Source organism: Vipera berus (assembly GCF_964194415.1).
Source record: "Vipera berus genome assembly, chromosome: 3".
NCBI classification, from domain to species: Eukaryota; Metazoa; Chordata; class Lepidosauria; order Squamata; family Viperidae; genus Vipera; species Vipera berus.
Genome location: NC_138204.1, coordinates 153,540,071 through 153,559,491, shown reverse-complemented (window position 1 = coordinate 153,559,491; position 19,421 = coordinate 153,540,071). Strand labels below are relative to the sequence as shown.

Sequence of the window (19,421 nt, the reverse complement as noted above, 5' to 3'; positions counted from 1 at the left end):
AGTCTTAGCTGTCCAATCAATATACTCTTGGAAAGTGCTTTTTGAACATTTCCATCATAGCACTCAAGAGTATTTCTCAGTATATATTTGATGCATTTTGCTGTGGCAATATAATGATCAACAGATCATACTTTATTGAATAAAGTAACTAGCATGAGATGGCAACGCTCTTTGTTTTCTTTACGCTATTGTACAGATGTCTATAAGAAGAATAGTTTTAAAAACCCAGTATCAGTGATTTTGATATTACAAATGAAATAGTTTGTTTCTTATTTGTTGTTAAAAATGAGCTGGGTTATTTCTACGGATAATTGTTTCTTATTTTAAGAACAGAATAATGAGCAATGTACATAATTTTGCTGGGATATATGATAAAGAAAATGTTTAAATTAAAGTTAAATCTATATTTTATGAAAGGCAGCCATGTATTCAGACAGTGGGCGACAGTTTCTCAGTTTAGCACTTTAATAAAACAAATGAGTTCCAGCAATGACTCTGGTACTAGAAGTGAAAAATACAGATTATGACTAGAGCTGTCGTCTTCATAAAATCATAGCTACCAACATTTCCGCTTTCTGTCATTCTCTCTCAGCTCCGTTTTTATTTATCTTGGAAGGTCAAAGGAAAAGATCAAAATTTGAAACAGGATGCTAGTGAGCTTTTTCTTTCAACAAGATGTATGTTGTCAGACTGATTTATCGCCCCCCCCCTTAAGTTGGTCATTGTCCTCTGTAGCTTAAATGCTTTGATAAATAAACTGGGACTAGGCTTTAATTTTAATTACACAAGAATGATAGGTTGGCAAATTTACTTCAGGATTAAAAATGTTATTTATTGATGCATGTAGTTCTGCATCAGTAAGTAACATTTTTAATAACAGAAATTGGTACCAGAATATCTGTTGCTAAGCAATGTGGTTGTAACATGTGATGTCACAGGACTGCAACACTAAATTGCAGCAGTCCTGTCAGTCATCACTGATGCTGTTGAGTGAATCCCACTGGTCATTAGGCAAGGTCCCATCTGATACAAGCCACTCCTGGTTTGATCCCTCCAAGCCCTGAGCCTGGGTAAGGGACTACACCCTCTTGAACTCCCTCCTGTTCACCTATCTCCCCCCCCATCTCTACCCTTTTGCCCACCCTGCACAGTGGCACTCCTAGGTGATGGTGCCCTCAGCTGAAGTAGAGGCCAGTTACCCAAACAACACAGCGGCCTTATGCTCTGCCAACGCTGCTGTCCCCAGCCAACCTTCGTTGTCTTCTTCCTCCTACTGCTGATGAGTCAGGCTTGATGGGAGGCAGCTGCTGGTTATGCCAGGCCTTTTTTCTGAGGCTGCATGCACACTTCTCCAAATGGCGGATGACCTTCTTGTGAGCTTCCAGAAGGTGTCAGAGGTCTTCAGAAGCCTATCAGAAGGTTGTTTACCTTTTGGAAAAGGGAATATGTGGCCTCAGGAAGATGGTCCAGTACAGCCAACAGGTGCCTTGTGTAGAGCCAGGCTGAGTGTGCCTTGTAAGTAGCAGGAGGACAAAGACAGCAAAAGGTCTTCTTGGTGGCAATTTCATAACACGGATTACCATGGGTCCAAAACTACTCTATCTACATTTGAGAGAATTCTAACAGAGAACCACACAGAACTTACTTTTCCAGTGCCACGGCAATATCCTGGAATCCCTGAGCAGTGATGTTGTTTTTGTCCCATATAACGGTTCTGTATGAAAATGGAAATTATGGATTGACTGATGAAAATGTTGAAAACAACCCTACGTGCATTAATGTTACACAAGTATTTTCAACATCTGAGTTGAGAGGAAATATTGCAATAAAAAAACCAAAATAATACTTTTCTAATAAAAGCATAACATTGAGTTAAAGTAAAGAAGCAACAAAAAAACCCCAAAGTAATAATAACCAGCAAGGATCAGTATCATTATAAACATCTCTGCAAGCCAAAAAGATGTCAAAACAAATTATTGGCTTCTGAAATTAAACAGAGTTTAATCCTGAAGTATCTCAATGGAAAAAGCTTGCTATAGAGCTTAAAAAACTCCTGAATGTGAAATGGCTTCAATTGATCAGAGGACCTCAAGTATCTTTTTTTTTATTGAAAAGTTTTACAGTACATTTTTAAAAAACCCTTCCCTCCCCCTCCTCCCGACTTCCCCCCACCTCCCCATAGAGCCCACCCTACCCTCCCCCTCCCCCCCAACTTCCCAGAGCTGAATACAGGGTATTGCCTCTTAACAAACTTGAACTAGAATATGCTAACTATGAATACACTTAAAATCCTAACGCACTTTAGCTCCCATTAGACACAGCTAAATAATAATACATCTTGTTAAATTCTAATACTCATTCATATGCTAAATGAAACTTTTTAGTCCCATGTTTATTCTGAATGTAATCAATCCATCTTCTCCATTCCGGAATGTATCTTTGTTGCGAGTGATCTTTCAAATATGCTGAAATTTTTGCCATTTCTCCTAGGTTTGAAACTTTTAGAGTCCACTCTTCTATAGTAGGCAGATCCTCCTTCTTCAAGTATCTTTTTATTTTTTTATTTTTTTTTATTTTTTTATTTTATTTTATTTATTTTATTATTTTATTTTTACTGCATTGAAATCATATAAACAGGAGAAAGCAGTCCTTTAATCACTCATTCCCCAAACCTAAACCTGCTCAAATGATTATTGGCAATGGTGTCCAAAATTAAATTAGTTGCTATAGAGGATAGGCACAAATAATTCCTCAATTCATTGTTTTCTTATATATGGGAAAACAGAGGAGTAAAAATGGTCATGTCTAAAACTTTTCTATGTGGTCTATTCAAATTTATCTTAACTAAGGAATTTTTCTCCTCCTTCAATAAAATTATGAGATCATGAATTATGAGACCATGAATGCAAAAACAATCTGGGGTAGATCTTTTGAATGAAAGGGGGAATAGAAACCAAAAGGAGTTACTCAGCACTAAATCACAATTTATTTTTTCCAAATTGGAGTATCTTGTACACTGTTTCAACTAGTAATTTGAAAACAACCACAGGGTTTTCACAAGAATCTGGATTCATTGAATATGAACCAACAAGTTAAAATGATGCATTTTTAAAAATCAATTACATTGATCACATTGCTGTTTTATATGCTATTTTATTGCTGTGAAAGCCTTAAGAGTCTATAAAAGCAGAAAAACAGGTGTACACACACACAAACACACACACACACATATATATATACGGGGTGGCTCAGTGGGTTAGGACGCCAAGCTTGTCGATCAGAAGGTCGGCAGTTTGGCGGGTCGAATCCCAAGTGCCACGTAACAGGGTGAGCACCTGTTACTCATCCCAGCTTGCACGTAAAAATGCAAGTAGAAAAATATGGACCACTACGGTGGGAAGGTAACAGCGTTCCGTGCGCCTTTGACGTCTAGTCATGCCGGCCACATGACCACGGAGATGTCCTTGGACAAGCGCTGGCTATTCGGCTTTGAAACGGAGATATATTGATGATGACAATTATGTTAATACAGATATTCAGTACCTGAGTTTGGTGTTTATCTGAAGAGCCTTTGCAAGCATCTTTGCACTCATGTCACCCATAGCATTTCCACTAATATCAATTTTTGTAAGAGATGTATTGCTGCCCAATGCATTGATAATGATAGTAATCTCTGTTTTCAGTTTAGAATCTGCTAGGGAGAGAGACTGCAAAGGCTGGGAAATAAGAAGATAATATCACTTTTTAAAAATCTCTTTTCAAAATCTCAGATCAATTCAAAATAAAATCCAATCAGATGTGCATGAAATCCCCAATAATGTCCAACAAATAATATACAAATAAAATACAGAACGAGGTCAAGAAAAAATGGTCATTATAATATTGTGTTATATTATCTTAACAGATATAAGACACAGACCTGTTTAACCAGAGGAACTGCAGTGTTGTCCCAAAATGTTTGTCATAATGTGTCACATTTAAATTGTTATGGGACTTTTAAAATAATTAAGATCACCTTTACCTTGAAGTTACCAGTCTTAATCTCACAGGCAGCTTGCATGACTTTACATTGTTCAGCTCCAAATATGAGAAGATTGCAACAACAGAAGTCTCATTTGCAAGCTTTATGAATGAATGAACAAACACAAATCAAAAGGAAAAAATATAATTCTTCTCTATTTAGCTCTGAAGATAACCCATTAACCGTTCTTTTAAAAACATGTTTATATGCTGCAGACTTCCTCCTATACCAAAGCCATAGCTGAGACCTTGCAAATTTTATTTTTCTAATCTGGTCTTCTAATAGTGTCTGCTTTTTTCTCCAAAACAAACATTGCTGTTAGCAAAATTTCCGTTGTTTTGGCAGTGACCACACGGATGCCTAAAAGGCTGGAATCCATCCAGTTATAGGCTGCCTCCTCTTCTCTAGTTGCCTATTTTTCTTCTAAGGCTATTTTAGTTTGTTTTATTGTAATAGGAGGAGAGGCACAGCAGCATTTAGAGAAAGAAGTAGACCAGGACTTGTCTAAAGTGATGGATGCCAGAGGCCTGAGAAAAAGGCAGCCTCAGAAAGGCACTGGACTATTGTTTCTTCTAGTATTGCTGTATCCTGTAGTGACTTACTTCTCAAACACTGGTTGATGTTCGGGGCAATAACCCCCTCTCTCTCTCTCTCTCTCTCTCTCTCTCTCTCTCTCTCTCTCTCTCTGTGTGTGTGTGTGTGTGTGTGTGTGTCTTTATTATTTTTATAAACAACTAAAGTTGGTGAACATATCTAAAACTCCTTTCTCTTCCTATTTTTCCCACAACAACCTGTGAGCTGAGTTGGGCTGAGAGAGAGTGGGTGGCCGAAGTCACCAAAACAGAACTAGAACCCACAGACTCCAGGTTTGTAGCCTAGTGCCTTAACTATAGACCAAACTTGCTCTCTGAAATCCTTTGGGGAATCCTGAAGAGGGCATCTGTTGCCTAGCAGATATGACAAATGAATAAAGGTCTCTTGATAAAGCTGTACCTTGGCTACAAGAAATACAGGGTAGCTCTCAAAAGTGACTTGCTTGATGCACTTTTTTTATCTATAGAGATTTGACAGGCAGGTTGCATAAAAATTGCAAGAACATTACTTATATTTAAAGGTGGCTAAACCCACTGCTTTAGGTGTCTATCAAAAACCGTGTCCTCCTCCAGCTGAAGCTCCACCCCTTGTGCAATTTCCACCCCTTGTGCAATTGTTTTTCCACTGGCACGAAAATTTAGTAATCACTGCATCTTAATCTGTTAAGACATTATACCACTAACTTCCTCATTAGAGGCAGAATAGAAACCAGCTATGAAGACAAAGCAAATTAACACATTATGCTGACAGATTTTATAATGTTTCATGGACAGAAGGAAAGCATATTAGACTGGTTGCCTAGATGTGTTCTAAATGTGGCAGGGCACACTACTTATTGCATAACAACAAATGTCTAAAAATCCAATGCAAATACTGAAAAATGCAACAGTAATTAAGAGGGGTTCCTTTTTCCCCCAACAGCAAATGCCATAGGGATAAAAACTGAATTGGAACCTAAATTTAAAAAAACAAACAAACAAGATTGTTGCAGTTTTTTGATAGCTTAAAGAAAGATTACTATCTCTTGCTGTCTCCATACAACCTTTAAGTGAGTTATTAGACACTAACTTGGAACATTATGCAAATTAGAAACCCACTGGACTGCAACTGCATAATTGAAATGCCTATACTTGGTACAGAAATGCAAACATTTTAGTTTAAATGACGGCAACATTCATTTGCCTAATCTCTAAGTGCTTCTTTGTACATAATTTAGAAAGGATTAAGTTTCAGATTGCTATGGTATTTGGGAATGGTAGCAGTTTAACTGAGATGCTTCCAAAATAAAATAATAAGAGGTTCCTCTTTCAATGAGTGCAGTATAACGTGTTTACTGTATATGGCAAAGCACATTTAAACATTAAAAAATATCAGTAGAAAATGTAGGCTTCACCCTCATTATGGAAAGTGCATAAGATCAGTTTTGATTTTTTTTTTTCCATATTACATAGATCCTCTGGATATGTGCTCTTTTTTCTACAATCCTGCATGCCTATTTTTAACACGTTTTCTCTGCTTCTATATGTCTCTGAACATTAATGCTGACTGATCCACATTTGCTATCCTGAAAGATCACAGTATCCTTCATTATCTGGTTCTCTTTCCCCAACAGGATTAGTTATTCTGTTCACCTACAGGTTAATTCAATGTAAATCATAGTAGGTATTAATCTGGGCCCTGTATATATTCTCTGATTATATTGATTTGATAAATTAGAGAAGAATGCTAGAGGTTAAAAATGGTAAATTCATATGAGCAATATTTTCAAATATTATGATAGCTTAATAAAACTCAGTGATATGTTATGATTCATTAGGTGACATTAAATAATAAAAATACTTACTGAATCTTCATCTTGAATCATCTGTACTAAATTATCAAGTACAGGAGACAGATTTCTAAAGAAGGCAGCAAGCAAGAGAAAAAAGTGAAGTTACTTACTTGCCTTATATATTTTTATTTTTTTTAAAAAAATGAAAAAATGTCTTACTTGGATTTCATGTTGTTAAAATTTTTGCCCAATGCCAAGTGTCTTATTGATCGATTTTTACTAAGCCAGATTATAAGTGTTGAAAGATCAGACTCAAGGCCTGTTAAGAATTAGATTGAAATATAAAATTAAAATAATGGAGAACTTTTTTAAATGAATTTGAATTAACCATACTAAAATTAGATCATATGATCCTGTTTCCAACAGTAAGGTTGTTTGGTGATACATAGTAGATAAAGAGAGTTGGAAGCCATTGAGTTGTTGAACTACAACTTCCCTGTATGTGAGTCCAATTGATTTCAGAGAGATTCTTCATCCAGGATGACAGATTTGAACCCCTATAACATTTCTTTCTAAGTTGTACAGGATTACACTAGGCATTTATATAGCATGCTTAATCATAAAATATTAACTATTAGGAAATAGACAATTTTAACACCACACACATAATATCTAAACTATCCATGAGCAGCTGGAATAATGTTGCCTAAAAACTATCCATTTTGATTTATGGTAATTAGTTTAGATTAAACTAGTGCACCACTAGGTGCACACTATTAGTATCCTACATTTTGATAACCTCTTTAGATATTTTGCAAACCACAAAAGGTTTTATCAGCTAAAACCATTCTGCTTGATGCCAATACAGTCACTTTGCATGATTCATATTCTTTAAACAGTTTTCTCTTTGTACAATATTTGAATCACTGTCAATATGCTGCCTTACCATTGTCTGAAATATCAAGGCTGGCAATGTTATGAATTTCTGCTATGCATCCTTCTAAAACCTGTGCACCAGCTGATCTTAGCTGGAGGAAAAAAGAAAATATTAGATAATTTAGTAGCTAGACAATATGGAACAATTGGCTGAATTGTTACAAATATGCTTCAGTAGTTCATCTGTCCACTAATTATTAATATGCTGTTTAACCAATTTGACATTTAATAAGGCATATATAATACAAATAATAAATGCTGATTAAAAATAGTGTAATTACTGTCCTCTTAAGGAACATTCTTTTAAAAGAAAGTCTATAGCAGTTCCATAGATAGTCCAATGGTCTCCTGATCTAAACAACATTCAGGTTTGTGCCTACATACCAATTCCTAAAGTTTTACAATCTCTTTAATCAAGACTTAATTATATTCTACATGACTCTTGGCCCCCAAGCTGCTTACCTGACAGTCCATTGAAACAAGAAAAAGAGAACAAGCAGAGCCATACAATATTGCGATGAATTCTGAAGTGCAAGTATAAATAAAGTATACAAAATAAAGGCCTCTCTTGCATTGGGAAATATCAGGGTTCATGAGACCACCATCAGAAGAACAGTGAACAACAATGGTGTGCATGGCAGGGTTCAAAGGAGAACCCTATTGCTCTCCCAAAAGAATATTGTTGCCAGTCTACAGTTCACAAAAGACCCTGTGAATAAGCCAGAAAGCTATTGGAAGAATGTGGATGAATGAGCCCAAAACAGAACTTTTGGCTTGAATGTAAAGTGTTATGTTTGGCAAAAGGCAAACAATGCATTCCAGCATAATAACTTTGCCCCATCTATGAAACATGGTAATGGCAGTTTTATGATTTGGGCTTGCTTTGCTGCCTCTGGACCAGAATAGCTTGTCATCATTAACAGATGTATTAATTCTGAATTGTACCAGCAAATTCTATAGGAAAAAGTCAGGGTATCTAAGCAGGAATTGAAGATCAAGAAAATATGGGTCATGCAGCAAGACAGTGACCCAAAACACACAAATCATATGACCAAATAATGGTTAAAGCAGAGGAAAGTTAATATTTTAGAAATGCCAAGTCAAAGTCCTGATCTTAATCCTGTAGAAATGTTGTAAAGCAGGGGTGTCAAACTCAATTTCATTGAGGGCCGCATCAGCATTGCGGTTGCCCTCAGGGGGCCGGGTGGATATGCCAGGGTGGGCGTGGCCTACTGGGTGGGCGTGGCTGGAGTGCGTATGGCCTACTGGGTGGGCACGGCCAGCTCTACATCATTGGCATCAAGGGTGCCTATGGGGGCCTGGGCAGGAGTGGGACAGATCTGGGGGTCTCTGGCAGAAGGAGGGTCTCTGGGCCAGGGCCAAGGCAGCAGGGGCCGTTCCCTCACTGTTTCCAGGATGGCTTCGGGGGCCACATGAAACCACTTCGCGGGCCGGATCCGGCCCCCGGGCCTTGTGTTTGACATGTCTGTTGTAAAGGGACCTAAAGCAGGCATTTTGTGCAAGGAAGTCCACCAATAACTCTGAGCTGAAGCTGTTCTGTAAGGAGGAATGGGCTAAAAAAATGCTGGTGTGCATGCCTGATCAATAGTTATGGAAAGGTTTAGTTCAATGTTCCAGTTACTACGAAAGAAGGCTATACCAGTTACTGAAAGCAATGGTTTGCCTACTTTTGCCACACTCGAACATTAGCCTGTATAATTTTCCTCAATGAATAAATGAACAAATACAATGCTTCTGATTGATTTGTTTAGTTGGATTTTCTTTACCAATTTTTAGGTGTTGTGTATGGAAAGCAGATCACATTTTAGCTTATTTTTATGTAGAAATATTGACTATTCAAGAACCTTTAACCACTTTTTAGCTTCCCAGCTCTTGAAAAAGCTAAGCAGGGTTAGATACGGTTAGTACTTGGTTGAGAGATCACAGGAAATCTAAGGGCTGCTGATTAGGCTGTGATTTTGTTTTAAAAAAAGGTGCCAATGGACATTTAGATTAAGATACTATCTTCTACCTAGTAAGGATGGGGTGAAGAATGAGGACAACTAACCCCAAATGTCACTTTCATAATTTAGATTTAACAATGAATGAAGGTGAATATACGTGACCCAGAATAATGGGATAGAGAGAAGTTCCCAGAAGATGGGCTCCAGCATGAGTCTGAAAGCTCAGAAGACAAAATCACTAGTCCTGGTGACCAACCCGGATTGGATCCTGCTAGAATAACCATGAACACTACAAAAGTTGTTGTGGATTCTTTGGAATTATGATGAAGTTTTCTGCAAAAATTTCATTCTACTTTGGAATACTAAACAACGAAAGCCTGTCATTTTTAAATAAATAAAATTGTACATATGCATTTGGGAATTCTCAGCCTAGTAGGGATTCCTAGAAAAGGGCAGTTTAAAAATTGGTATATTGTCCAGTTCTACCACAGGAAATAGCTGGCAGTGATCATAACTATTCTTTTGACCATAACTGTTTTTTGACCATTCATTCTAAACCTGTTATGCTGTGGCCAAATATCAGCATCCAGATCTTTATCAGCTGAAGGCATGGGAGAAAAAACTGTATAATGGATAGGCAGGAAGTGAGATGCCTAAGCTATTTAAGCCATGATGTGTACTTACACAGTGACCAAGCTAATGGAAGCAGAAAGAAAGAAAGGAAAAATGTTAGCACTGAGGAACTAAAATATTTTATATATTAAAATTAACAATATACAAAGGAATGAAGCTTTGGTTCAGAGTTAGTATGCTAGATATTTGTTGCTGGATATATTTGAGATGAAATTTTTTTTTGTATGTTTCAGTGAAGTCCTGAGAGTCTGGACAGAGAAATCTGAGCTACTGTGCTTTCTGTTTGATATGCATGCAATCCTCAATAAAGAATGGATTTATATCAATAATTAAGTGTACTTTGCCGTTTTAACTGAAGACACTAATTGCACCTGTGATAAAAAATAAGGTTTCACAATAACTTAAAGAGATCTTATTCTTAAGAATACAAGAAACAAAACAGATTTATACCAGCCAATAACTGCAAGAAAGATTTTAATTTTGCCCATGAACTTCTAAACACCTAATAATTTTTTTTAGTGCAGACTTACATGTAGAATCAAATTTTCTATCTGAATCTTTCCTATTCCAGAACAGAGTGCCATGTCTTAACTGCTGTTCATGCACACAGTTGCATCAAAGACATTCAGGTTTTGTAAATTCAATGTACTTTTAAAGACTACATATTACTTTTTAAGCATGATAACACATACAAAGTATAAGGAACATATATCTAAGGAGGGCAATATTATTTTGACATGGATGCCATTTGTAAATATTTCCTACCTCACAGTTACTCAGATCTAGAAACACCTCCTTCAAATTTTGATTACAAGCAAGACCAAGTAGGAGAGCTCTGAAAAATAAATTGGAATTATATGGAATACCACTATAAAGTTTACTAAACCAGCAAATCAGAGAAGTCATTTCAATTATATTGCTGTTCTTTAAGAATATAGGCATTTGGTGTATTATCACTTATTTGTAATCTGAAAGGGATATGTTAGATAAATGATGCTATTTCAGGGCAAACCATGCAATGGAGAGCTAGAGAGCACTCAAGTTTTCTTCTTTATTTCATGGTTTGAAAACTGAGGAACATAGCAAGCAAAGTCTCATATGTTGACATAATGAGAAACAAATGCTATGAAAACATCATTCTGCAATCTGTTTAATTTAAATAAAGCCAAAACATTTAATATTAATTTATTGAAGTGTATTACACTTAAACTGTTAACAGTACAAAAATATTCAAATACTTCAAAAAATTAGCAACTTAGAATATAAGATGGAGAAATTGCTATACTTTATAATTTATAAAGCAGAAATCAAAGAACAAATAACCTTGTACAGTAGGCATGTCAACCCACAGCCCTGGACAGCTAGTAATAAGGCCCTTCAAGATCATACATTTTTAACATTATTATGTGATTTATATAGATTAAATATATATTTTATATGCAGCCCAAGACTATTTCTCTTCATTCAATGAAGCCCAGGCAAGCCAAAAGATTGGACATCCATGCTGTAAAGTATCCCACAGGGTTTTTTTCAATCTGAATTAAAGATTTTTTTCTACACAAATAATATGTTAAGTTGTCGTATTCAAATCTAGGTATAGGACTGCTTAAATCATAACCCTTTCTCCTGTGCACAGGAGTGAAGATTGGACATCAAAAGTCAAGTCAAAGCAAATTCATACCGAATATTTTACTTCTGACATTAACTCTCCATTCAAAAGCCAAATAGCTTTTCTCAAATTCACAAAATATATGGGTCATTTTCCTAACCACAGTAAAGTTGTCATAAAACACTTTCTCAATGAAACAAAACAAAGTCTTGAAAGAAAAAAAAATGTTTACTTACTTTAGAGGCTCAGGTGCAAGTTTAGTTCCTGAAAAGTTGATTTGCATTAAAGCAAATGAACTGCTGAAAAATTGCTTGAAGGATGGGGGAATTTCCTTGCTCTTTCTTTGAAGAAGATAGATTTTTTAAAAAACAGGTTATATTCCATAAGCTCAAAAGATCTTCAAAGCAGGGATAAGAATCCCCAGTTATTATTCATTATTTCCCATAAAAAGGCAACATTAATTATACATAAGAGAAATTAAAGAGCTACATATATTTTATACAATATTTGAATAACATTCATTAACCACTTTTAATACCTGGATCAATGATCATAGTAGGATGAATGAACTGACATGCCTGCCGTGTCAGTGTAAGAAATTAATATATTTGAGAAAATTCAAATTGATGAATCTTAAATCCAGTATTCCTATCTCTGTGTTATAGAAAAATGGCAATGTTACTTTACCATCAAAACTAAAATCCTCCATCAGTCACCATAGAAAGATGTATCCATTTTGATAAAAGGATGCAAACTGGAACTAAAATGCTCCATTAAATTCAGTAGCATGCATTAGAATATATATTATAAATTCAGAAGTACATTCTCTGTACAGATAGTCTTTGTCTTACAATTGTAATGGAGCCTGCCCATCAAATTTGTAAGTCGTGATGTCATAAAATAGATCACCCATGTGACTGACCCTAATTTATGACCTTTTTTGTAGGTCATTAAGCGAATGCTGCGGTTATTAAGCAACCACCACAATCATTAAGCAAACCAATTGCTTGCTATGGGCTGGTTTTGCCGAAAACATCGTAAAATGCTATCATATGACTGTGGGACTCTGTAAATGGCCCAAACTGCATGTTGGTTGCTGACTGTCTGACATGCCATATGGCCTTGGGGGAAGGGCGGTTGTCAAAATTACAGAACTGGATTGTAAGCAGCCCTGGAGAGGTCCATCATAATTATGAATGGTTGCTAAGTGACTGGTCGTAAGTCAAGGACTACTTTTACAATTAAGTATGCCCTTAATCTATATTTTGAGATTGAACTAAGAGTTTAGTTTCTCATTTCAATCAAATCCTCCATTGTTTGCTTTTTCAAGCCAGGGGATGCTCTTTGAATGTTAGTGTGGGGTATGTGCTTCACAGATATACCTGTATCTACAAAAAAATGCCCCTGTGTATGTGTGTGTCTGAGAGGGTCTATGTGTCTGTGTATGTTGATGTGTTGATAATTTGATAAGTTGAACTATGGATTACTTGATGTTCTCTGTGCTTGGTTGTCCTCTTGCAGATGTTTCATTACTAAGCTAGGTAACATTATCAGTGCTGTTCATAGTACTGATAGTTCTTGGTAAAGAAATATCTGCAAGAAAATAACCAAGCTCAGAGAGCAACAAGAATTCCACCTATAGTACCAAGTTCATGCCAAAGCATAATATTTTGAATGCTGACCTGTGTGAAAAAATTGTCCTTGACAGATTTAGGATGGCAAGATGCTGAAGGCAGCCATGAAGAAGTGCTCCAAACACCTAAATCAGAAAGGAATAAGATAGTAAGTATGTTTATAAAACAATTTGGAATATAAAAGTGGGGATTCTCTATAATAAATTAATAAATGTTACCATGTCTAATGCACACTCTGTATTTGATAAATCCAGATGAATTATGGCATTTGGCTGAGCCAAAAAATTACACAGGGACTAGATGTGTGAAAGAGAAAGAAATAAGTTTAGCTTTCTTATTACTTCTATCTTAACTCCAAGAACAAAAAACAGTAGATAAATAACTCATTTTTTAACATATGGACATTACAAAACAGCTTATTTTGGAAGATCAACAACCTCGATGTTAAATAATCTATCCTCCTTCATTTTCAACTAACAATGATTTTGAATTAAAATAAAATATTAAAGTACTAATCATCCTTCTTTTTTTCATCTTTTGCCTTGTATTTACTAAACCAATAATGAAAGGAAAAAATAATTGTACTGTCATACTGTATCATCCATCTTTCCATCAAATAGCATAATGTTCCCTTATCATTTAAAGCCAAACATTGGCAAAAGCAAACAAGAGTGCCATTTATTTCATCTGCAACATATATTTTTTTCTGGCTAGCATGTCCTTTACTATGTCCTTCACCTAGGTGAAATAGAGCACTTCATCAAACTTGAAATGTCCATTCTTGGCAGAAATTCTGGAAGTTGCAATTTTACCACAACTATTAAAAAAATCAGATGGAAAAAGTTTGATTTATAAAATATCAAAACTGGAACACCTACTGAAAGATCGTCACCTCGAAGAATATTTCCTGAGAGATCAAGGTGGGTGAGAGTGGTAGCTAACAGCTGGTTGGCACTCAGTGACTGTGAAAGGCTGTTCACCCCTGTAACAAAATGACCAAAATTGCTTCTTTGTCCAGTAATGAATTAGTATATTTCCTGCAAATTTCCATGACAAACTGATTGTTTTGTTCTGGACCTCATCAAAAGACTATTAGACAAAAGACTATATTATTAAAGCTATATTATTACTATATTATAATATAAAACTATATTATTAAAGCTATCCAAGAGCTCCAAAATTACATGAAAAAACACAATTCCCAATCTCCTACAGAAGGAAAATGATATTGTTATACCTTACAGAAACAAATAATAGTTTGTGTGTTGTTTCCGGAAGCAAAGTATAGCTGCTTCACACAAGCCTGTTTTAACAGTGCTTTGAGAAGAAGCAATACTTTCTGTACAATCATCGCCTTTCAATCTCATAGGTACAAATATTAATATCAATTGATCTTCAAAGTATGTGAAACTCACAAATGAAGTTGGAAAACAATAATGAGAGGACAATGTCAAGACTGTAATTATTCAGGATTAAGTACAACACAATAGGAATACCTTCTACACAAGCTACTGAACTGGTCTAGTCTGTCCCATTAGGCTTTGATGAGTGGAAAAAATCAGTAAGAATAAACCTAGAAGGGTATTAGCAGAGAGAGCTAATCATATGGTTCATTAGCTGTTTTTACAAGTCACATTAAGGTATGTCTACTTAACAATGGTTTATTGAATAGATTAATTCAAATGAAACAAATCAATATATGGCTTGTTATATGACAAATCAGGTCATTAAATATTCTACAGGAGACGACTGAATAATTCGATATGGATATAAAGATGTTGGAAATTAGAAAAAACTCAAGAGGGGAAAAAAGAAGATAAGTAAGATTCAATGGTAATCTTAATTTGTAATAATGGTAGCTAATGTGTAACTATGGGTCTCTGAAAGGTCATCCTGGAAACAGTGAGGGAACGGCCCCCACTGCCTTAGCCCTGGCCCAGAGACCCTCCTTCTGCCAGAGACCCTCAGTTCTGTCCCACTCCTGCCCAGGCCCCCATAGGCACCCTTGATGCAAACGATGTACAGCTGGCCATGCCCACCCAGTAGGCCATACGCACTCTAGCCACGCCCACCCAGTAGGCCACGCCCACCTAGGCCATACCCACCCGGCCCCCTGAGGGCAACCGCAATGCTGATGTGGCTCTCAATGTAACTGAGTTTGACACCCCTGATGTAGAGGGTGTGGTCTGAGTAGCTCAAAGAAGCTAGAAGAGTGTTCTGCCTGGTAATATGAGATGCCTATGCCTGGCTATGAACCAATCCCATACCTATACCAAGGAAGTAGAGTTGACCCTCTCTGGCTGTAACTGGAAATAATAACCACAAATTACGATAAAGGAACCCAGGTATCTGTGGAAGTCAACTGCTGAAGTGACAAAAATGGAAAAGAGATAATCCCAGAAATGGAGGAAGACACTTAGAATGCTTCACAGATAGATCTTTCTGCCCTGTCAGGCTTGGAACTAAGGAACGCTTTGCCAACAAATGTTAAGTTTTCCATATGGATTTGGACGTAGTGGAAAACTTCTCAAGATAAAGTGGCCTTATTAACTGCTTAAGGTAACAGCTTAAAATAACAAATGGCTTGCCAGAGATTGGAGAATCTGGTGGTGTTGCTATGATGAGAAATTTAGTGTGCACTGGTGTATGTAGTGAGTTGACCATAGCCAGGTGTTGGAAATGGCAAAGAGTCTGAGCAATGGAGCCTTTAGGTGCTGAAATCACCATTAATCCAGTCAAGTTATTACTGCCATGAAAGAAGCAATTTTTCATGGACTTGTTTAGTAAAAATCTACACTGATAGCAAGATTATACAATATGCCCACCTGTCAAATATATCAAGTAGAAGCTGCATTGCAGCTAATTTTGGCTGCCACAGACAAACAGTAATGTGATGCAGGACACTGTTCAAGCTTATTATTTATCTTACCCTTGGAAAGCTATGAAATGAATAAATATTCAATAGAGCCTAAAAAGAAATATATTTCATTATAATTAAGCACAATTATGTTATATACCTTTAGGTGATAATGAGGTTTTAGATAAACTTAAATGCATCAGCCCCTTTGGTAGTTTGGCAAACTGAATACTTAATGAAGATACTCCTGTAAAAGAATAACAAACGAGGCCCACATCAAAAGTGAAAACATGTGCAGAGTAATTACTTTTTACTCTATTTAGTTTTATTTATTTATCTAATTTAGAAACTGTTCCAAAGGGGGTGGGGGGTGGGACAGAAGAAGGCTATCTTCCTGGACTCCACCAGTCAGAATTCTTTCAATGACAGGGTCTACAACATACCCTTCCCCTCTTTCTATGTTGATATGATTCTACTGTTACCATTTGAGCTCAAATGGTGAGTTCTCACCATTTAGTCTACTTTACTGGAAACTCAGCAGTCTACTAGCACAAAAATTGGGCTGTTTGGCCAATTAAAAATAGCAATAACAATGATAATTTGTCCTCAACATTTAACTTATCTGCATATTTGTGTTTCTACATACATATACATACATGCATATTTCCACAACATAGATTTTAATAAATATTTTCTCCTCACTGGAAAGGGTATCTAATATAGATTCCTCACCATACTAATTACAATATAAAGTCTTTAAACTATACTGGTAATAAAAAAACAAATGTATGGACCTGAAGTTAATTTGCCAATATTCTTTTAGGCCGTTATGTTCAAAATATGACTACGATCAGATTTTACAGAAAATATTTTTGAATTAAATCAGTGGAACAGTTTGTACATTTATTGTTATAGCAAGGTTTCAATTTATTCAAAATGATTGTTGTTCTGAACTTAACAGAGTAAGTGCTAGTAAAAATAAAATACACGTTTATAATATTTCTATCTACTTCCCACAGCACCCATAGCTAGCCATCATGACCTGAACATAACAAAATGTCCATTATGATACAAACTTTATCCTTTTAGATTTGCATCATGTGTTGCATGCTGTTAGGTAAGGATTGAAGACTGTATCACAACATACATTTTATTATGTATGTTGCGATACAGTCCCTCTACTCCCATAGATATTCATGTCCCATGTAGTTATTAAGCATCATCTGTCAACAAACTACCATAAGAGATTATAGATATATGAAAGAGGAAAGGTTCTTCATTAACAATAGTAAGTATTTAGAATGCAGTAATAGAATCCGTAATATTGTTTGTTTTCAAGAAAAAATGAAAGAAATATACTAATCCTCCTATTGGGCTTATATTATGAGTGGGAAATGAAAGTATTACAGTACCTCTGTCCTCTAGAGGGTTGTTAGCAAGATTAATTGTATGAAGTCCTGAGGTGGGATTGTGGGATAGAGCATTGGCCAACTTCTGTGCAAAATCTCTAAGAAACAAAGAAAACCATAAAAAATTATACTGTATTTTGCACTATACCATATTCATGAGTTTTATATGAACTGACAATAGGTTACACTGAATTGAAGAGCCTATTTAGAATATTACATTCAAGTACATGGATTTGCACATATGTTGTGTTAGTTGCAACAACTGATTTATATGTGGGATATTGCACTAGGTATGGTGAGAAACATACCTAGTGCATTGGGCAGGAAAGATGCCATGTCTACTTTTAATATCCTCCTATTTTCTACTATTTTTGATGAGGTAATAAACGTTAGAATTATACAGCACTTTGGAAATAATTCACACCCAGTATTTCATGTGATTCCAGTACAAGACTTGCAGCCAGATGCTACATTCACCCATCACCATTACTCTGAAACTTCATTGCAAACCTCTAATACACATTATTGAATCATTCAGAAGAGACATGGTATTTTTATTTTATCTATGCTGCCTAATGGCAAATAAAAATATATTCATACATATCAGCAAAGTTGCTCAACATCAGATAGATTCTCCAAAGGAGTAGCCCACTTGGCCTAGATTACATTTGTCCATTAATTTTTTTTTAAGATTGCTAATCTCATTTATAGACATATACACTTGAATGTTGTATCTTTTTAAGCTATGTTGCGAAGACATAATCTTGATTTTGTATATTTTGTACAACTACTTAGAAGTAGGCCTTATTCTATACAATCACACAGATGAGCTGCTAGCAACAATTGTTTAAGTTATGAATATATGGGGGGTGTCCTTGGTTCTCTCTGAGCTTGGTTGTTTTCTTGCAGATTTCATTACTTAAACTAAGCACCAAGGACCCCTCATTTCAATCCCTGAGCTACAAATATTCTCTTTTATGACTACATAATGGCTCCTCCCTACCACCCCTAAGTGGATAAAGGGCAAGCATTCCATCAGAAATTTATTTTCTAAAAGGCCAAATCCTATATATACTTCTAGTATGAATAAACCAAAAGGGTAACCCACAAAATTGTTAACAAAAAGTAATGCTAATGTCATATTTGCATACTATGACTCCTGGAAAATAAACCTCAAATAGACAGTTTGCAATATGGTTGGAAATAACTGCAATAGATAAATATCCCAACACAGTTTAATGCTGTTAAGTGCCAATAAATATATTAAAACACTGCAGCTTCAAATTTACAACTTCCTCTGATGTTATTGGATTTTATTAAAAAATGTTAGTGTTGGTTAATTAAAAAGAATGACTTACGTCCTAAGACCAGCATTCTCTAGTACTAGCTCTTCCAATCTACTGGATCTGCTCACAACTCTTAGGATCTGCTCACAAACATCAGTGGACTGTCATAAGAATAATAGTACAACATTAAGAACCAAAAAAACATATTAGCAATATAAGAAATTGAGAGTCTGGTGAGGTCATACCTCTTAAAAGTCTTAACAGTGGTGCAAGAAACTGACAGCATGAATTACAGAAAATTACAGACAATGAATTCATTCATGTTTATTCAGAAATCTAGTCACAAAAGTCTACAAATTCAGTTTGGTGCCCCCTACTACACCACAAAAAACCATGTTTTGTCAGCAATGTTACCATGTAAGGTAAGAATATCACACATATTTTTTCTAGAACAGCTTAATAACAAGATATGATGGCAAGTTCATGAAGAGCTCAGTGAACTTATTGATATACTTTCTCCTACCTTATTCGTATTAGAACAGTGATTCTAACCAGTCATAAAGTAATGTCAAAACTAATACAAGGCCAGATGTATTTTTAATATATTTACTCTTCTATTCCTTTAGTTTGATGTTGGATTAAGTAGTCCATAATGCATCTAAAGTTTAGTAAGACTTAATCCTTTCCGAATATTTACAATGCTTTGG

The 19,421-nt window shown here is 35.7% G+C and overlaps 1 protein-coding gene across 3 annotated transcripts in view; it reads right to left on the bottom strand.

Annotated features, from left to right (window-relative positions):
• CARMIL1 (capping protein regulator and myosin 1 linker 1) overlaps positions 1 to 19,421 on the bottom strand; it is a 136,567-nt gene that overhangs the window by 41,483 nt on the left and 75,663 nt on the right. For all 3 annotated transcript variants that reach the window (XM_081324419.1, XM_081324418.1, XM_081324420.1), the window contains 13 exons: positions 18,787 to 18,875; positions 17,432 to 17,526; positions 16,180 to 16,266; positions 14,041 to 14,144; positions 13,381 to 13,458; positions 13,211 to 13,287; positions 11,765 to 11,869; positions 10,685 to 10,754; positions 7,333 to 7,414; positions 6,606 to 6,705; positions 6,459 to 6,513; positions 3,544 to 3,716; positions 1,646 to 1,714 (listed from right to left, as the gene is read on the bottom strand). In XM_081324419.1, the coding sequence (XP_081180545.1) occupies positions 1,646 to 1,714; positions 3,544 to 3,716; positions 6,459 to 6,513; positions 6,606 to 6,705; positions 7,333 to 7,414; positions 10,685 to 10,754; positions 11,765 to 11,869; positions 13,211 to 13,287; positions 13,381 to 13,458; positions 14,041 to 14,144; positions 16,180 to 16,266; positions 17,432 to 17,526; positions 18,787 to 18,875 (1,184 nt within the window). The remainder of the gene's footprint in view (positions 1 to 1,645; positions 1,715 to 3,543; positions 3,717 to 6,458; positions 6,514 to 6,605; positions 6,706 to 7,332; positions 7,415 to 10,684; positions 10,755 to 11,764; positions 11,870 to 13,210; positions 13,288 to 13,380; positions 13,459 to 14,040; positions 14,145 to 16,179; positions 16,267 to 17,431; positions 17,527 to 18,786; positions 18,876 to 19,421) is intronic.